The sequence below is a fragment of the Oryctolagus cuniculus genome, chromosome 3, assembly GCF_051225735.1.
Source record: "Oryctolagus cuniculus isolate XC-2025 breed Fujian yellow rabbit chromosome 3, ASM5122573v1, whole genome shotgun sequence".
NCBI classification, from domain to species: domain Eukaryota; kingdom Metazoa; phylum Chordata; class Mammalia; order Lagomorpha; family Leporidae; genus Oryctolagus; species Oryctolagus cuniculus.
In genome coordinates, this window is record NC_142869.1 from 8,926,351 (window position 1) to 8,946,880 (window position 20,530).

Consider the following 20,530-nt stretch of genomic DNA (forward strand, 5'->3'; position numbering starts at 1 on the left):
TGAGCCAGACTGGGAAGACTGATCCTGAAGTGGAATGCCAAGTACCATTAGCTTTCCTGTTAGTCATTAGAAAGGCCATGGAAAGATTCTGTGGACTTTATTTCTAAAAGATTTTTTTTTATTTCCTTGAAGGCACAATGACAAATACATATAGAGAGAGCTTTTATCCAGTGGTTGACTTCCCAAATGGTACACATCTAGGGCAGCGACAGGAGCAGGAATTCCATCCAGGTCTCCCCTATGAGTGGCAAGGGCTAAAGTACTTGAGCTGTATTCTCCTTCCCAAGCCCATTAGGAGGAATCTGGATTGAAACAGGAGCCAACGGGACTCCACCTGGCACTCTTGGTGTGAGATGCCAGTGCCTGCTGCACCACAAAGTCGCCTCTCTGTGAAGTTTTGAACAGGCTGAGTTTTGTAATTTTTAGTTCATGGTAACTTCTCTTTAAAAAATTTTACTTTTGCATTTCTCATGTATAGGTTTAAGGAAATCTACCAAGAAACGCAGTGAGTCCCCACCTGCCGAGCTCCCCAGTTTGAGGAGGAGCACACGCCAAAAGACCACGGGCTCCTGTGCTAGTACCAGGTAATGATCTGGGTGTTTAAGTTGATTTAATTTATCTTTGATTGCTCAGATATTTTCAATTTTCATCAAAGTCTCCATTTTTAAAAAATCACTAAGTAATTTTTTACTTGTTTAGTACAGATATTTCTTCTAACGTAACTCATCATTTTCATGCATTATTCCCCAATGTTTATGTTTTTTACTAAGTTTTAATAGTGGTATTTTTTGACAACACTTTTATCCACTATTCTTGTCTCTGTTACCACACTGTCTTCTCAGAATTATTGCCGGTAGCTGAAACTTTGGTGGTTTTTGGTGGTAGAGTCTGCCAAATAACTTTAATGAGGTCTTTATGTAGATTTGGGTTGTTTTTTAAATTTCCCAGGAGCATGATTAAAGAATTAAAAGGGATTCCTGTAATATTACCTTATTCCTAAAAGTGTTGATACCAGTTACTAAGTTTAATGAGCTATGGAGAGAAAAGTATTACTTTTCATTTGTATGGTTATACCATCTCCTTTCAATAAAAAGTCTAGATTCTTTTCCTTTTTTTAAGTTTTTTTATTTGAAAGGCAGAGACACAGAAATAGAGCTCTCCCATCCACTGGTTCACATTCTGGATGCCCACAAGAGCCAGGGCTGGACCAGGCCAAAGCCAGGAGCCAGGAACTCCCAACTTGGTCTCTTACATGAGTGGAGAACCTGCCACCTTCCAGGGTGCTGCGATGTGTGTGTTCTTTCATGTTTCCAGTTCCTGTGTCTTCCACTTGCTGTAGATCTCATCTTAAGAACGTAACTGCCTTTATGTTATGTAGGATATTACTTCTCATACTTTTATTGCTTAATTGAGAATCTTAGGTCGAAGGTAAACCTCTTTTCTACAATTTCCTCTTGGATTTTCATACTTGATCAATTTGGTCAAGTGCCTCTCCAGTAGGGAGATGTGAGTTCTCTTTGTTTTATTTGTAGTTTATTTCCATTACAAAATGCATCAAACAGCAGTGATAGGGGAATGATTTTCTTTTGTGCTTTTCTACTCTATAACTCAAGTAGTTAGAATTCTTCTCTAACACTATTCTGGCTGCTCTTGGCAGTGGTACAGTAATGATGTAAGAAAAAGGAAGACTGTTGTCTGTTAAGTTGTTATTAAATATACCTTTGCCACTTTAAAATCCTTTTCCATTTATTGTTAAAAGTTTTTGCTTTGTTTAAAATATCTAGTTTGGCCATTTCCTTTTGATGTTTCTTAGCAATACTTTAATGAAGACTTTGGACAAAATATCTTAGTTCTTCAGAATTTTTGTACTATATTGGGTTGAAGTATGAACTGAGTTTTACGGTTGAAGAGTTCAAGCTGTATGTGAAGTCAGGTGATTGAGTATAAAAATTTGTCCTGCCCTGCCTTTCTGTGCAACCTCTGTTCCTTCCACAGGTACCTGGAAATCTGTGCCTGTGCAGTCACTGCCAGTGTAGCTGGTCATGCTGTGCGCAGCCCTCTAGCCACTTGCCTTGAAACATTTTCTGAATTATTTGAGATTCAGTTTAAATTCAGTGCCTTGGTAGCCTACTGAGGCTGTGTGTCTTTGTTTCTCTTTAGACTGTTTCTCCTTGAGGGCAACAACCCTATGTATCCAAAGTGGTTAGCCCAGTGTGTTGGTGCAGTTAAATGATAAATGAATGAATTTGAATCCTTCTAATTTGTAGCTTGGTAAGTTGGGTTTGGAATGAGCTTTCCTTGTGAAGGAAAGATTAGTTAAGCAGACCCCTGTTTCGGGAGGATTTTACACTGATTTGAAGAAAAATGTCAGTACTCAGGTAATTCAGAGCTCTCATGTACATGTCATTTATGGTTGCTGCATTTCTGTTCTCTGCAAGCAGCTTTAAGGCTTCACATTTGCTGGCTGTAGCTTGACCTCAATCTAAGGTTTCTTTAATAGTTTCTTTTGTAATAGATATCTGCATGCCCTAAGGTAATTTGGGGAACTGTTTTTAAATACTTGTAGTACATTGTGGGGAGGGTCTTTAGTCACTACTTGATTTACTAATTCCTCATTAAAATAGAGGAAAAGGTTACCATTAATACAACAATTTTAAGAGAAATGAGTGGTAGTTTTTTCTATATCTTGTTCTGTGCCTGTATCATAAACAAGTTTTTTTTCCAAATATCATTTGAATTTATAAATATGAAAATTGTTATAGTTTGTTTAAAAGGTTTAATTATTATCCATTATTGGGCTATTTAGTTTTGGATGATGTAGGTAATCTGGAATATAGAGGATTGGAACTTTTTCCCATCTCCTCCTTTCCTCCTTGCGTTGGCAGTGTCAGTCAGCAAGCCCTTTTATATTGATCCACTAGTTACCCTGAAGTGTGGAACTCTATTTTAAATGAATTGAATTTTCTCTGCAGGAGGAGTCTCTTTTCTATTTAGTTGGAATTATTTGTGTCTGTAAGGATGACAACAGCTCTTTGTGACACAAAAGCTTGTATTGTGAATGTGATATAACTTGGAAGAATTTTAAGTATACAAAGTCTTAGTTGTTATGCTTAGTGATTTTCTGTAACAATTTTTATTTTAAAAGAAGAAACTGGCTTTGTGCTCCATGAATCTGAGCTTTGTGCTGTCTATACATTGCTCCTGGTTCCCTCGTAATGCTGCCTATGATGACATTTTTGTGTTGTAGTCGGCGAGGCTCTGGCCTGGGCAAAAGAGGAGCAGCTGAGACTCGTCGACAGGAAAAAATGGCAGATCCTGAAAGCAACCAGGAGGCAGTAAATTCTTCAGCTGCACGGACAGATGAAGCTCCCCAAGGAGCTGCAGGTAGATGGCACTTCTTAACTCTAAAATGCATTTTTCTTATTTCACAGATTTATTTAGGGAGTAAATTACTCTATCCATATAGAGATAGAGTGAAAGGAAGGAGATGGAAATATACTGTGTGTTGCCATCATATGAACTTCCTGTTCTATTTTGTTACAGCTTAGGTGTTTGGTGTGTTTTGATTTGTTCGTTATTTGCTGTTTCTTAATGTTTGTTTAATTCAGACTTGTATTCTGTTCAAAAGGCTTTTAGGAGAGAGTAACTCCTTTTTTTATAAGCATTTCAAATATTGACTTGGACATATAATTGATTATTTAAAAGAGTTTAAATACATGATAAAAATGTTGAGGATATGATTAAATTGCTTCATACATAGGTAAATTTTAACAGGATTTTCTAAGGCCTTTAAAAATAATGTTACAGTTGAACCTCAGCAACTTGAAGAATTTAAATTTTTATGGGCTGCTTATTTTTGTTTTTAATATCTTAGAAGACCAAGAATCATGCTTTTCCCCCCTCTCTTTAGCTTGAAATATGTATTCATTACTGTTACCAAAACTAGTTGAATAATTCAACTGTTAATCGTGGCTGATGGTGTTTCTGAGTTTTGTTTGTTCTGAAGATTTGTTTATTTGAAAGGAGGCAGAGTCACAGGGATGGGAGAGAGGTCTTTATCTGCTGCTTTGCTCCCAAAATGGTCAGTCCTGACCTGCTGAAGCCAGGAGCTCCTCCTGGGACTCCCAGGTGGGTGGCAGGGGCCCAGGTACTTGGGCCATTTGCTGCTGCTTTTCCCAGGGAAGAGCCTGGGATTAATCATATGTCATGTAATCATATGTCATGTTTTACCAGATGGGTTCTAGTTTTGCTTCGCTGTTACCTTGTCCTGCTCAGCTAAGCATTTTTTAAACTACTGGTTGTTCCTAGTTTTTTTTTTTTTTTTTTAAGTTTTTTTTAAAAAGATTTATTTATTTATTTATTTGAAAGGCAGAGTTACCGAGAGGCAGAGGCAGAGAGAGATACCTTCCATCCGCTGATTCACTTCCCAAATGGCTGCAACGCCCAGAGCTGCTGTGATCTGAAGCCAGGAGCTTCTTCTTGGTTTCCCAGGCAGGTGGAGGGGCCCGGAGACTTGAGCTGTCTTCAATTGCTTTCCCAGGCCACAGCAGAGAGCTGGATTGGACGTGGTCTCCAACTGACGCCCATATGGGATGCTAGCACTGTAGGCGGTAGCTTTACCAGCTATGCCATAGCGCTGGCCCCATCCTAGTTTTGTATGATAAATTACATGGTAGACTTACAGCATATTTTTTGGTGAAAGAGATCTTTTTTTTCCTCCTGTACCTTTTCCCTGGGATAGTTTTTCCAAAGTATTAAATGGGAGAGGGTAGAAAGAGAGTCTGGTCAGGTAACAGAAGCTGCTCATGGCACAGCCTTCCCTTCTCAGTCTGTCAGTGCTTATTTCAAGTATGAATGTGGGTCGGGGCAGTTCCCACATGACAGAAATGGAGCTGCTGAATGTTGTGAAAGTCAACTCACTGTAGTAATCGTAAGAGCTGATGGGTTTGGAGTGTGCACTTTATTACAGACACATATTAAACACTTGACATATATTCTCATTTGATATTCAGGTAACTTGTCATTATCATTTATAAATGAGGAGAGAAACTAAGACATACTGGTTAAACTTTCCCAGGGTTATAGACTGTGTGACTCTCAAATCCATGTCTTAGAAATCAAGTGTACATTTGTAACAACTGTGGTTATAAGACTTTGTTTAATTTATATGAATATAATTGAAGATTGAAATGAGGGGGTGGGGTAAAAATTTTCTTCTATGGTGCAATTATTTAAGAAGATAAGATCTTTAAGGGATCAGGCTCACTAGTTTGCTTTCCTAAATACTGTTGTGTGTTTCATTGTCATATGTACTTGAAATCACAGTGTGATACAGATTTCTAAGTTTATGTATTGTAGTCATAGTGATAAAACATTTATTTGCCATGTGTCCTGACAGTAGAGGAGTACTGGGCTAATTATATGTTGGAGAAGGGATCTTTTTTGGAGAGGAAAGGAGTGAATTACCTAAAAGTTTTACATTCTTCAGTATGTGCTTTAATTTCTCTATATGTAAAATACAAACTTCAAGGGGTGGAGATTGTGGTGCTATTTCACTCCTTGGGATGCCTACATCCCATGTTAGAGTGCCAGTTCCAGTCCTGGCCACACTGTTAACCATCCAGCTTTTTGTGATGAGCCTAGGATGACAGCAGTTTATGGCTCAAGGACTTAGCCACCTTCCACCCACATGGCATTCCCAGATAGAGTTCTTGTCTCCTGGTTTTGGCATGGTCCGGTAGTCCGGTAGCCCTGGCTGTTGCAGGTTTTTGGGGGAGAGAACCAGCAGAATTAAGATCTCATTTTCTGGCTCCCCCTCTTGTCATTCCAGTTTTCAAATAAATAAGTAAATCTTAAAAAATACATATAAACTTCTAAATTGGTATAATGGCAGTCATTTGGTATAGTGATTAAAATGTTTCTTGAGATAACATGTGTTTCATGTTGGAGTGCCTTCATTCCAGTCCTGGCTCTGCTCCCAACTCCAACTTCCTGTCATTGTGTGCCCTGGGAAGCGGCAGGTAATGGCTAAAGTCCTTGTGTACCTGTCACCCATGTTAGAGACCAGGTTTGAGTTCTTGGTTTCTGATTTTACCCTGGCTCAGCCACAGCTGTTGAGGGTATTTAGGGAGTGAGGGCCCCCCCACCCCAACCCCTCCAGCTAACTAAATAAAAAATATTTTAAAAAACATACTCTGTTGCCTTCCATGCTTACACATCTAGTAAACTCAGCAGTTCTTGGCAAAGTAAAATCTAATTCTATGAGCTTTATAATAATTTATCTTTGCTTTCTGTATAAGAGGTTGCCTCAGTTTAGGTATAAAACCTTGGTGCTCTATCAGATTTTGTGTTCTGATTTAAACAATGTTTTCTTGATTGTTCTCATTCAAGTGTGTATTGTAAACTATTTGACATGGTGCTGTGAAGATATACTGAGATTATAGAAAATAACCGATTTAAGAAAAAAGATTGGCACTACTGAAAACCTGGTGTTGGATATTCTATTGATATTACATTTTGTCTCTTGGGACAAATCTGGTACATGAACTCAAGTGATTAGAAGCCTGACTAAAGAACTTTGTAGTCAAGCCCTGTGACTTTATTACATTTTCTTATCTGTATGACCACAAAACAGCTACTGTCTATGCTCTTGATTAAATTGGCCTAAAGTCGATCAGTTTTCTAAAACATACATAAAAGGAACCACAGTGGGCAGCTGCTTAATACTTGCCATCAAAGGAGTGGTAGCAGGAGCCTTTTCTTTTTGTCTGGTACTTGATTTCTGTTAAAAATGAGCACCTTGCCCCACCCACACCTTCCATTCCTCCAGTTGAAAAACAGATTATCTTGCTGCTTCTTGTAGTGGTTCTGTGGTTTCTAAAGGTTGGGACTTCACTAGAATACAACCATAACAACTTTTTAAATGATGTTCTTTTACATGTTCTGTGTCTTGATCGTCTTTGTGGCCGGGCAGTGTGAAATATTCATTAAGAAGGTCAATAGAATAATGTGTATAAGAAGTAACAGAGGGACCTATGCTGTGGTGCAGCCAGTTAAAGCCCTGCTAATGCACCTGGGAAAACAGTGGAGGATGGCCCCAGTCTTTGGGAACCTGGAAGAAGCTCCTGGTTCCTGGCTTCAAAGTAGCCCACCTCCGGCAGTTGTAGTCATTTGGGGGAGTGAACCAGCAAATGGAAGACCTCTGTCTCTACCTCTCTCTGTCAAATAAATAAAATTAATTTTAAAAATAACAAAAAAATCTTTTTAAGCTTTATTTTGAAAGGTAATGTGAAAGGCAGAGAAAGAGAGGGAGAGATCCTTCTTGCATTTGCTGGTTCATGCCCCAGATGCCTGCAACAACCAAAGATGGGCCAGGCCAAAACCTGGATTCAGGAATTCCAGCTCTCACACTTTGAGTGTCAGGGATCCATGCATTTTGGTCATTGTATGCTGAACAGGATGCTAATCAGAAGTGGAGTTAGGGCTCATCCCCAGGCATTCTGTAAGCACTCAGGTTAGGATAATGGCATCCTAAGCAGCAGCTTAGCATCATGTGCCATAGCACCTGCCTTGAGGAATCCTTTAATGGTTGTAAGTCTATAGAATGTATTAAAATGTGATGAATAAGTTTTAAAAACCAGCATTGCCTTAGGTGAAGTTTTGATGTTTACTTGTTTATTTTGTTGTGTGTGTGTATGGTTTCTGAGCATGCTTTAAAAAAGCCCAACTATTTCGTTTGTTAAAATTTTGTTATTTGCTTCCCACATGTCTGGAAGACCTTTTTTTTTTTTTTAAATTTCTTTTTGACAGGCGGAGTGGACAGTGTGAGAGAGAGAAAGGTCTTCCTTTTTTTGCCGTTGGTTCACCCTCCAATTGCCGCCACGGCCGGTGCGCTGCGGCCCCCGCACCACGCTGATCTGGAAGACCTTTAAAAGAAGTTTTTGAGGGGGCCGGCGCTGTGGCTTGCTTGGCTAATCCTCTGCCTTCGGCGCCGGCATCCCATATGGGTGCTGGGGTCTAGTCCCAGTTGCTCTTTTTCCAGTCCAGCTCTCTGCTGTGGCCTGGGAAGGCAGTGGAGGATGGCCCAAGTGCTTGGGCCCTGCACCCGCGTGGGAGACCAGGAGGAAGCACCTGGCTCCTGGCTTCGGATCGGTGTAGCTCTGGCCGTAGCGGCCATTTCAGGGGTAAACTAACAGAAGGAAGACCTTTGTCTCTGTCTCTCTCTCTCACTGTCTAACTCTGTCAAATAAATAAAAATTTTAAAAACTATTAAAAAAAGTTTAAGAGCCACTTTAACAAATTGATTCATAATTGGTGCTTAACAACAGTAGTTTCAACAATGTTTCTGCACAACTTAAAAACAACAGCATTTGAATTAAAAAGACTTAATGAGTTGATGTAGTCCCTAAGTGGTACAACTTTTTTTTTTTAAATTTTTTTTTTATTTTTTGACAGGCAGAGTGGACAGTGAGAGAAACAGAGAGAAAGGTCTTCCTTTTGCCGTTGGTTCACCCTCCAATGGCCGCTGCGGCCGGTGCACTGCGCTGATCCGAAGGCAGGAGCCAGGTGCTTCTCCTGGTCTCCCATGGGGTGCAGGGCCCAAGTACTTGGGCCATCCTCCACTGCACTCCCTGGCCACAGCAGAGAGCTGGCCTGGAAGAGGGGCAACCGGGACAGAATCCGGCGCCCCGACTGGGACTAGAACCTGGTGTGCCGGTGCCGCTAGGCAGAGGATTAGCCTAGTGAGCTGCGGCGCTGGCACAACTTGGTTTTAAAATCTGATCCATTACTGGCTATCAAAGCCTCCGTTTCCTCATGTGCATGTTGAAGCTTGTAATACTTCTTGGTACAGTTGTGAGGAAACATAGACAGTGCCTACAAATAGTAAACATTTAATAATTGTGTATGTCTGTAGCATTCTAGATTGTACCTATTGGTTAATGTCTTTTCTTCCACAAAAGTGAATTTTGCTGTTGGTACCCTTTAATATCAGCATTTCTGGTTAGCCTGTAGCTCTAAAACCATAGCGATGCTGGAAGAGGCCAGACTGTAAGTGTTGCAGGCTTTATGTGGTCTCTGTTGTAACCGCTCAGTTCTGTGATTATGATGTGAAAGCATCGCTGGACTATAGGATACGGATCTATCATGTGCTTGAATGTGTGCAGCTGTGTTATAAATGTTACTGAAAAAACTGGTTGGCCTAGATTTGGCCTTTGGCAATAGTTTATTGACCAGTATTCTAAGATTTTTCTCAGAATTGAAAAAAATCTGTAAACGTAGAAAATACCTAATGGTGCATAAACAAAGAGATTGTGAGAATATAATTTATGGCTGGTGTGTTGGTGTCTTTCTACAGAGAAATTCTTAAATTCATATGTTACTCATGTACCTCTTTAACAATAGTGACAAAAATAATCTCCCTAGCTTGCCTTCTGTAATTATCTGTCAAGGGCCGAGGTATTATGACGATAAGTTATGCATACATACATCAGTTGCATAAAAAAGTGCTAGAGGACTCAGTAGACACTGAGAGCTGCAATAATAAATAGCCAGTTTTGCAGGAAGATGGTTTTACCTCCTGGTCAGATTCATAATTGAATCTGCCTCTGTAAGCTTAGACTGATTATATGTGCCTGTGTCTTAGGTTAGTATTTTGGGTAGTAGGAATCTTGGTTATCTTAGCTGTTCTTTTGGTACCACTTCAGCATCTTAGTTGGCCTCTCTTTCATACGTCATAGTAGTATTGCAATTTTCTCTAAGCTATATTGTGTATATGTGTATATTCAGTATTTTGTTCTAGAAATAAAAGGTACAGTCTTCTCCAATTCTTGAAATTAGAGAAAACAGATAAGTGATTATATCGAAATTGTAATCTAGGAATACAGCAGACCTAAGAAGGTGCACATCTACATAGAATGTCAGTTTGAGGCCAATTATTTTTTTTATTTTTTATTTTATTTTTTTTTATTTATTTTTATTTATTTATTTTTTGACAGGCAGAGTGGACAGTGAGAGAGAGAGACAGAGAGAAAGGTCTTCCTTTGCCGTTGGTTCACCCTCCAATGGCCGGCGTGGCCGGCGCGCTGTGGCCGGCGCACCGCGCTGATCCGATGGCAGGAGCCAGGAGCCAGGTGCTTTTCCTGGTCTCCCATGGGGTGCAGGGCCCAAGTACCTGGGCCATCCTCCACTGCACTCCTGGGCCACAGCAGAGAGCTGGCCTGGAAGAGGGGCAACCGGGACAGAATCCGGCGCCCTGACCGGGACTAGAACGCAGTGTGCCGGCGCCGCAAGGCGGAGGATTAGCCTAGTGAGCCGCGGCGCCGGCCTAGGCCAATTATTAAATATCACAGTGGTCTTAGCTGTGAGAGTATTTCAGGATTTAATTCCAGAATGATAAGAAGTATTTCAAAAATATGAGGAAATCTATAAAGCCATTTCATTCAATGTGAATGAAATGCAAATGTTGTATTTTTTTGCTTGTTTTATTTATTTATTCCTTTTTTTTTTTTTTTTTTTTTTTTTTTTTTTGGACAGGTAGAGTTATAGACAGAGAGACAGAGAGAAAGGTCTTCCTTCTGTTGATTCACCCCTCAAATGGCCGCCACGGCTGGCACTATGCTGATCTGAAGCCAGGAGCCAGGTGCTTCTTCCTGGTCTCCCATGCGGGTGCAGGGCCCAAGGACCTGGGCCATCCCCCACTGCCTTCCCGGGCCACAGCAGAGAGCTGGACTGGAAGAGGAGCAGCTGGGACTAGTACCCGGTGCCCCAACTGGGACTAGAACCCCGAGTGCCAGGGCGCCGGCCATATTTATTTATTCTTAAAAGATTTAATTATCTATTTGAAAGTTAGAGTTACAGACCAGGAGAGGCAGAGATATATAGATATATATAGAGATCTTCCATCTTCTGGTTCACTCCTCCAGATGACCGAAGCCAGGAGCTTCTGGGTCTCACGTGGTTGCTGGGGCCAACGACTTGGGACATCTGCTGCTGCTTTCCCAGGTGCTTCAGCAGGGAGCTGGATGGGAAGTGGAGCAGCTGGGACTCTAGCTGGCACCCATGGGATGCTGGTGCTGCAGATGGCAGCTTTACCTGCTACATCACAACACTGGCCTTTTTGTTTTACTTTTTTTTTTTTTTTTTAAGATTTATTTGTTTGAAAGGAAGAGTTAGCAAGAGGTACAGAGAGCTTTCTAAAGATACAGAGAGTACTCTAACTTCCACTGGTTTTTGCCCAGGTGGCTGCAATAGCCTGAGTGGGGCTGGTTTGAAGCTAGGAGACAGGAGCTGCTTCTGTGTCTCCCACATGGGTAGCAGGAAACCAAGTACTAGGGCCACCTTCCACTGTTTTCCAGGCTTATTAGTAGGGGGCTGGATTGGAAGGGGAACAGCTGGGACTTGAACCAGTGCCCATATGAGATGCTGATGTCGTAGGTGATGGCTTAACCTTCTGTGCCACAGTGATGGCCACTTTTTTTTTTTTTAAAGATTTATTTCATTTACTTATTTGAAAAGCAGAGTGACAGATAAAGATAGCATCTTTAAAGATTTAAAGATGGAGAGATAAAGATAGTATTGATTCACTTCTAAAGTGGCCACAATGGCCAGGGCTGAGGCAGCCTGAAGCCAGGAGCCCAGAACTCCAGCCAGATCTCCCACACGGGTATCAATGGCCCAAGTGCTTGGGCCATCTTCCTCTGCTTTCCCAGTTGCATTTCCCAGGGAGGTGGATGAGCACTAAGCAGCCAGGACTCACTGGAGCTCCAGTGCTGGCATCCTAGCACATACTGTGCCATAACACCAACTCCTATTTGTTTTAATACCAAAGCAGTTTAGTTAATTGAGTGGATGAAGTCTAGAACAACAGCTGAGTATGTTGTAGGAAGACAAGTGTAATTGCCCTTTTCACTAAAACTTTTTTTTTTTTTTTAAGGTAATCCAGAAAGATTTAAGAGTTTAATTGTTCCTCTCCTAATGCTAACCTTTTCTCCCCTCTGCCCCCAGCCTCTAGTTCTGTTGCAGGGGCTGTTGGCATGACCACTTCTGGGGAGAGTGAATCAGATGATTCCGAGATGGGACGATTGCAAGGTAAAGACAGTTACTGAGCCTGTAAGAAACCACAACCCTGGCTGCCCTTTGCTATTGTTCTTCATGGAAATTAATTCAGAGAATGTTCCAGAAGGCTTCTAAGATATGATTTGGAATTGGAAGATGAGCTATATTTGCCTCTTCATTTTTGCTGTTTAGACAGAAATCTTACAAGTACTTCAAAAAGTTCCTGGGAAAGGATTAAGAGTTGAGGTATTTTGCTGCAAAAAATCTTGAAATCCATGTGTTGTTTTTTCATTACATGCATTTTCCATCAGCTTTTTGAGGACTTCTCATTTGCATGGATTTCAGAATTTTTGCACCAAAACAAACTTTACAGTTTTCCACTAACTTCTTGAAAGTACCCTTCTGTATTTATGTTAAATTTTTTTATTGTGATTATATGTGTAGCAGATTTTAGTAATAAATTAAGAAGTACCTTCAAAAATGGTTAAATTAATGTATTGTGCTCTGGTACCTGACAACATTGTGAGTATGACTAGTCAGGTACTGTTTTTTTTTTTTTTTTCCCCTCCATATTCTTTTTGTCTTTATTCCAAAATGAATGTATAGTGTATGTCTAACTCTAACTCCATGTTTCCAGGTTTTTTTTATTTTGTAGATTTTTTTTTAGCCTTATTTATAAACTCTTTAGAAGCCAGAGGATATGTATTTTTATCTTCTGGTTGGTTTAAAATAGATCGCTGGTGTAAGGCTTAGGAGAGATGGCATTTGTAGTTTCAGATTTCTTTAAAGTTCCTGAGGGAACTTATAAGGATCTCTTTGACTAGAATTCTCGTGAGCACATAGTTTCTCTGACTTTTTAGAAGTGATAAAAATAGTGTGTTATATTTTGTTTTTGGAGGGTCTCCTAACAATACCTGATTGGGTTATAACAGGGAAAACAGGGCAAGGGTAATTATAATTTCTTCACAGTAAATATTTACTTTGAAATATTCTTGGGCTGTTTACACAGTTACACACTGAGTTTTAATTTTGCATAAAATCTTAGGATACTTGGAACTAGCACATGTATATTTTAATTTATACCAGTTATGTTAATATGAGAGTGATTTTGGGAATTTCAGAGATTCTGCTAATGTTCAGAATGGAAAGTGATATTGATTACGTGAATTGTGTGAAATGAATTAGGTGCTTGAAATTTTTAGATAAAGTCGATTGGATTTGATCACCCACCCCCCCTTACACTTATTTTTTTCTTTAGCTCTGTTAGAGGCCAGGGGTCTTCCTCCTCACCTGTTTGGTCCTCTTGGTCCTCGGATGTCACAACTTTTCCATAGAACAATTGGAAGCGGAGCTAGTAAGTGAATACTTCTAAGTTTTTCCTTTCCTGAAGCCCTGTACTAATTACCAAAATGCTATTTTTGCTGGCTATCTGGTGATGTAAGGAAGATTTCATGATTTTACCTTGTTTTTTAAAAATAGGGCTTTGCATGTAGTTGTCTTAAGTAGAGCCAGCAGTAAGATTTTCTTTTTAATTTTATTGAACTGAAATAATTAAAACAATGTAGATTTTAGAGGAAAGTTATTTTGTATTGTTTGACCTACAAAAGAGTAATGGTTTTACATTGGCAATTATGGCATCTTATTGTAAGATTTACATTGATTTCAATTTTTTAATGGTTTAATAAAATTTTTTAAAAGATGTTATTTTTTATTTGAAAGGCAGTTACAGAAAGAGGAGGAGAGACAGAGAGAATCTTCCATCTGCTGGTTCACTCCCCAGATGATTGCCGGGGCTGGGCCAGGCCAGGCCAGGCCAGGCCAAAGCTGGGAACCTCACGCTTTTTCTGGGTCTCCCATGTGGGTGCAGGGGCCCAAGCACTTGGGCTATCTTCGGCTACTTTCCCATGCCCATTAGCAGGGAGCTGGGTCAAAAGTGGAGCAGCCAGGACTTGAACTGGCACCCATATAGCATGCCGCCACTGTAGCCAGAGGCTTTACCTGCTACACTACAGTGCCTGCTCTGGTTTAATAAAGTTCAACCCATAAGATAGTCATGTGCTTCAGAGGAAAGACTTCTTCACAGAATTACTAGTTATTATAGCTCATTTTCGAATTAATGAATTATATATAAGATTTTTATCATGGTTGATTAGATAGTTACTCTTGAATTTTTAGTTAATAACTAAGGATATAACTTTAGTACAGTTAGAAGTCCAAGTAAATTCTTGTTGGCATACAGTATTTAGCTTCCTTAAACTAAGTTTGCATTGTAGCTTTTTTTTAATAATCAAACAAAATTGATGTTTCTATAGAATTAATAGACTTTATAGATTTCACTCTTAATTTCAAAATTTCTTTTTTTGTTGTTTTTAAAGATTTATATTTATTTGGTTGAAAGGTAGAGTTAGAGAGGGAGAGATAGAAGGATCGTCCATCCGCTGGTTCACTCTCCAAATGGCTGCAGGTTGGGCCAGACCAAAGCCAGGAGCTTCTATCCTGTTCTCTTACGTGGCTGCAGGGGCCCAAGCACTTTGGCCATCCTCCAGTGCTTTCGCAGGCGTGTTAGCAGGGAGCTGGTTCGGAAGTAGAAAGGCTAGATCTCAAACTGGGGCCTGTATGGGATGCTGGCATCAAGGCTGGGATGTTTGCCCACTAAGCCACGACATTAGCCTTAGTTTCAGAATTTCTGAAGTGTTAATGAAGTCTGTTAGCTCTGCCCATCCTAATGTATGCTAAATAATGTGCCATCAAGCATTTCCAAATTTTTTTTGGAATAGTATATACACATGTGCTCATGTATGTACTGATATGTGAAGCTTTTTCAAGTTGCTGGCCTTAGCATTTGGCAAGGAAATTTAACAAGCAGTTGGTATTTCTAGTTGGTTTTGTTTTTGCTCGCCTGACACTCAGCTCTCAGCTAACAAAGTTCTCATGAACAGATAAATGTGGATATTTATTTAGTGACAATTACCATGTGTTGATGTTGTACTGAATCCTAAACAGGATAAGCAGGGTTGGCTCCTCTATGGAGCTTCCATGCTGGAGAGTAATCCTGGCAACCAATAAGACATGTGTTTTTAGTAAAATTTCAGATGTTGTCAGTGCGATGAAGGAAAGCAGAGTAGGGATTAGGTGTGGAGACTGGACTGCAGGACGGCAGTGAGCTGTGCACCGGTCTGAGGGAAGAGCGCGTGCATGGCAGAGTGGGAGTGAGCCTGCTGCGCTTGAAAAACAGCAAAGGCCGCGGCTCACTGGGTTATTCCTCTGCCTGTGATGCTGGCATCCCATAAGGGCGCCGGGTTCTAGTCCCGGTTGCCCCTCTTCCTGTCCAGCTCTTTGCTGTGGCCCGGGAGGGCAGTGGAGGATGGCCCAAGTGCTTGGGCCCTGCACCCGATGGGAGACCAGGAGAAGCACCTGACTCATGGCTTCGGATCGGCACAGCGCTGGCTGTAGCGGCCATTTAAGGGGTGAACCAATGGAAGGAAGACCTTTCTCTCTGTCTCTGTCTCTCTCTCTTGTGGGGAGCAACTCAGACTAGACTAAGTTACTGGAATTAAGACTTATTCTATGCATCTGCTCTCCCACAATATGGCGCTGGGAGAGGAGTAAACAGCTTCTACACAGCTGCCTCCAGTTCAACCAATAACCTGCAGGAGCTGATCCTGCTCCTGATTGGAGGAGAGCAGCGTGCTCGGCGTGTGGGTAGCAGAGTTGGGATTGGTGGAAGAGGACTATAAAGGAGGAGAGAGACAACATGCACCAGGAACATCTATCTGAAGGAACACCTGAGCAGCCCTCGAGAGAGCCGGCCGGCGGTGTGCCGCTCCCCCGTGGAAGTGGGGAAAGTGGCAGGGGGCACCGCCCTTCCACGGAGGTGGAAGGACGGCAGCCAACCCGGGAAGGACCAGCAGCCAACCCTGGGAGGGCCGAGCAGACAAAAGAACAGCGCAGGGTTTAGTGTCGTTCCTCCGTGAAGAGGGGGAGCGACACTCTCTCACTGTCTATAACTCTGTCAAATAAATTAAAAAAAAAATAAAAATAAAAATCTGTTTATTTGAAAGACGGAGAGACAGAGATCTTCCATCTACTGGTTCACTCCTCAAATGGCAGCAATGGTGGGAGCTGGGCCAATCGGGATCTAGATGCTTCTTCCGGGTCTCCCATGTGGGTGCAGGGGACCAAACACTTAGGTCATCTTACGATGCTTTCCCAGGCTCATTTACAGGAAGCTGGTTTGGAAGTGGAACAGCTGGGGCTCAAACTGGCACCCATTTGGGATGCCAGCACTACAGGCAGCAGCTTTACCTGCTGTGCCAAAACACCAGGCCCCAAATGTGAGTTTTGACCCAAGAATCATCGGGAATAATTTTCAGGTTTAGAGAGGGGAAAATACATGATCTTTATTGTGAAAAAATATCAGATACAAACAAAAATTGTCTTTGAGTCAGCATCCAAATATATATACATTGCAGTCAGTGCATATGTTTCTTAGAGTTATTTTTCCCCTTTAGAGAAACTTGATTTCATTTATTTTATACTAATTATATTTCTGGGGAGAAAGGATACCTAAGGATATTGACATTAAAATATCTGAAATCCATATTTAGTGTTGAACTTTGCACATGGATTTAATGTAAACCACAGACTAGAGCCAGAGTAGAACAGGATGCCACATGGCTTCGCTTCAGCAGTGCCCTGTTGTGTCCAGCCTTTTTCCTCCATCACATCCCTCCTCTAATATTACTGTGAAATGAACCCTGACACTAAATAAGGTTATCTGTAAACATTTTATCATATTACTTGCTCATGACAGTGCCCCCTAAAACATAAATAAAAAATACAGAAGTTATTATCACACTCAAGTATAAACAAAAATTCATTCATAACTGATGAAAAAATCAGTGTGAAATTTCTATTGCTTCGGATGTCCTAGTGTATTTCTTGTACGCTGGTGGTTCCAGAGACCTTTTCAGTGTTGAGTTTGAGTCTTTTTTTCTCTCTCTGGTGAGGAAACCAAAGTGGCAGTGTTTGTGATACAAGAAAATACACAGCACCCATCACTTAGCAGACTCTTAAAGCTCAGTATCTAGATTAAGTGTCACAAAATGGTCGTGTCTAATATCACCTCTCACTTATGAGCGGTGAAGATGTAATTTAATAGAAATACTTTCTTTGCTCTCTGATACGACAGGACTGGGCATTTCCCCAGAAAGCTCTGATTTCTTTTCTTTAAAATGGCATTATAAACTACAGTCTGGGCAAACTCATTGCACCTGTGTTGATCATTGTCACTAGACTAACCTAGGAAATGATTGTATTTTATCTTTAGTTCATACCAGTACCACCAATTCAGATTTAGGGTGCAGGTTTTTAATCTCATTGATACTTGGTGTTTTATCCCATGCCAAATGTTTTATTTCTCAGAATATATAGTGACTCATTTGCTTAATTCCATGGTATTAGAATCAAGTTTAACCATTAAAGTTGTTTTGTGTTTTTTTTTTTTTTTTTTTTTTTTACAATTCTTTTTGTTCTTGGGATATATCTCTGTGGCTAAATTTTTACATTTTAAAGTTATTTGAAATAATTCGTCTCTTTGTTAATAACACCCAAGGTGGTTTGGTTTCATTTGGTTTATTTTGCTTTTGATTTTTAGAGGTTGCACTTGAAAACTTAATTTTGCTTTTATAATTACATGATATTTACATAAAAGTCAAATTTACTAGCAAGACAGATTCAGATTTTCTTCTGTCTTTTGTATTTACTCTTCCTATATAAATAACCTTTTAAAGTGTTATGGCTTGTCTTTCTGTTAATTTAAAAACACAAAAACATATCCTAATATCTACTCCATACCCGCTTGTTTTTCTTAGATAGGAGCAACAAACTTTACACATTTTACTTTGCTTCTAATGATATGTCTTGGTGTCTACCCTCTACAGTTGCTGCGTTTATTTGGGAGCAGGGGAGATTTCTCTCTTCCCTAAAAGTTCTGTTACTCCATTGGATGGACGAGTGTAGTTAGCCAGTCCATTGTCATTAGACACTGGGTTATTTCCAGTTTATCGATGTTGAAGTTTCTGTGGTAAAATTTTTTTCTGTATTCGGAGTTGATTTCTGCATGCAAAGTTGCTATTGAAAAGAGTCATGTGGGGCTGGTGCTGCGGCGCAGTGAGTTAAAGCCCCAGCCTGCAGCGGTGGCATTCCATATGGACATCGGTTTGAGTCCTGGCTGCCCCTCTTCTGATCCAGCTCACTGCTATGACCTGGGAAGGAAGTAGAAGATGACCCAAATCCTTGTTCCCCTGCACCCAAGTGGGAGATGCGGAGGAAACTCTGGCTCCTGGCTTCAGCTCAGCTCAGCTCTGGTCGTTGTTGTCATTTGGGGAGTGAACCAGAGGAATGGAAGACCTTTCTCTCTCTGGCTCTACCTCTCTCTCTCTTTCAAATAAACAAAATAAATCTTTAAAAAAAAGAGTACATGTATAGAAAATTTCAGTGGATATTGTAAATCCTGCTCTTCAGGGCTATATTATTTTACATTCACTTAAAACAGTATGATGTCACAGTTTTGGATTTTTACAAAGCTGATAAATGAAAAGTGATAACTTAATTTTGGAATAGTCAAGTATTCTTTTAGCTTTTCTATTGTATATTCTTATATATTCTTTTAGTGGTTACTCTAGAGATTATAATGCATATTCTTGATTTGTTGGCCACCTTAAATTCTTTTATATTCCAACTTTTTTTCTGACATCCTATAATTGTTTGATTTGTTATATGTATTAGAAACTCTGTAATACATTATAGTTATGTTAGAACATCCTTATTCTTATATTTGCCCACATATTTACTATTCCCAGTGTTTTTTTAAAAATAGATTTATTATTTTTTAAAGATTTATTTACTTGAAAGTCGAGTGACAGGGAGAAACAAAGAGATCTTCCATCCACTGGTTCACTCTCTTAACGACTATACTTGCTGGGCTTACGCCAGGTGAAGCTGGAATCTTGAAACTCTGTTCTGGTTTTCTGTGAGCGTAGCAGGGTCGAAATACCTGGATCATCATCTGTAATGGGATGCCACTGTTGTTAAGTGGCATAGCATGCTATACCACAGCACTGGTTTGGAAAGGTAGAGTGCCAGGTGCGGTGGGGAGGAGATAGATTCTATCTGCTGGTTCATTGTCTCAACTATAGCAACCAGGTCTGGGCCAGACTGAAGCTAGGAGCCTGGAATTGCATCCAGGGTCTCCCATGTGGATGACAGAGACCTAAGCACTTGGGACATCTTATGCTGCTCTCCCAGGCTCGTTAGCAGGAAGCCAGATGTGAAGCGCAGCACCGCAGATCCAGACCAGGTGCTGTTGCTGCCAGGGGCAGCTTCACTGCTGTGCCACAGTGGCAGCACACTCCTCCCACCAACAGCGCCAGTACTCTTAATTCCTTCTTGTAGATCCTTCCTCACTTTTTTCCATATGGTGCAGAATTACTAGTAATGATTTCACTCTAATTTTCTTAGAGAAATTTTTGATTTGCTTAATTTTTTTAAGGAATATTTTCTCCAAGTGTAAAATTCTCAGTCACTACTTTTGATGTATTCTTGCTTCCATAGTATCTTTTCAAAAACCTTGCCATTTATTTATTTCCTTTTTAAACGCTTTTGGTTATTTGAGAGGTAGAGTTACAGACAGAGGGAGAGACAGAGAAAAAGGTCTTCCATTCCCTGCTTCATTCCCCAAATGGCTGCAGCATCCAGCGCTAAGCTGATCTGAAGCCGGGAGCTTGGAGCTTCTTCGTCGTCTCCCTTGTGGATGCAAGGGCCCAATCACTTGGGCTGCAGCTGAGCCTATCCAAAGCAAGGAGCCAAGAGCTTCTTCTGAGTCTCCCACGTGGGTGCAGTGGCTCAAGCACTTGGGCCATCTTCTTCTGCTTTTGCAGGCTATAAATAGCTGGATTGGAAGAGGAGCAGCCAGGACATGAACTGGTGCCCATATGGGATGTTGGTGCCATGGGCAGAGCTGCTGTTCCACAGCTCTGACCCCCAGCCTTAACATTTCAAAACGATGTCTCTTTCCTGGATTTCTTCCCTTGTCCCTCCCCCATCTCTCCTCCTTTTCCTCTCTCTCTCAATATTTACTTAGTCAAACTATTAAAAAATAATAGTTAACAATGTTGGGATGAGGTGAGGTGACTTTTTCTTGATATATAATTTGCTTGTACTTCACTGAGCCTTTAATCTGTGAGTAGATACTTCCTTTATCAGTTTTAGAAATGTCTTGGCCGTTATTTTATGAAGGCCATTATTTTATGAAATACCATTTTCTTATCTCTTCAAATAGTCTCTCCCCTTCTCGGAGTATCAAGGTATTACTTGCACTGTCCAGCATGTTTCTCTGACTCTGTTTTCTCTTTGGTTGTGTTTTCTCAATTCTTTTCCCTTTGCCCAGTGTGAAAACTTCCCGTTGGCCAGTTTT

The 20,530-nt window shown here is 40.6% G+C and overlaps 1 protein-coding gene across 40 annotated transcripts in view; it reads left to right on the forward strand.

Annotated features, from left to right (window-relative positions):
• The window catches only part of TRIP12 (thyroid hormone receptor interactor 12), a 150,121-nt gene that overhangs the window by 68,193 nt on the left and 61,398 nt on the right, over positions 1-20,530 (forward strand). For 35 of the 40 annotated variants that reach the window (XM_051849049.3, XM_089329771.1, XM_070070086.2 and 32 more), the window contains 4 exons: positions 479-584; positions 3,248-3,384; positions 12,004-12,087; positions 13,313-13,408. In XM_051849049.3, coding sequence (XP_051705009.1) covers positions 479-584; positions 3,248-3,384; positions 12,004-12,087; positions 13,313-13,408 — 423 coding nt within the window. The remainder of the gene's footprint in view (positions 1-478; positions 585-3,247; positions 3,385-12,003; positions 12,088-13,312; positions 13,409-20,530) is intronic. The other 5 variants (XM_051849059.3, XM_089329780.1, XM_089329779.1 and 2 more) reach the window with 1 other exon arrangement.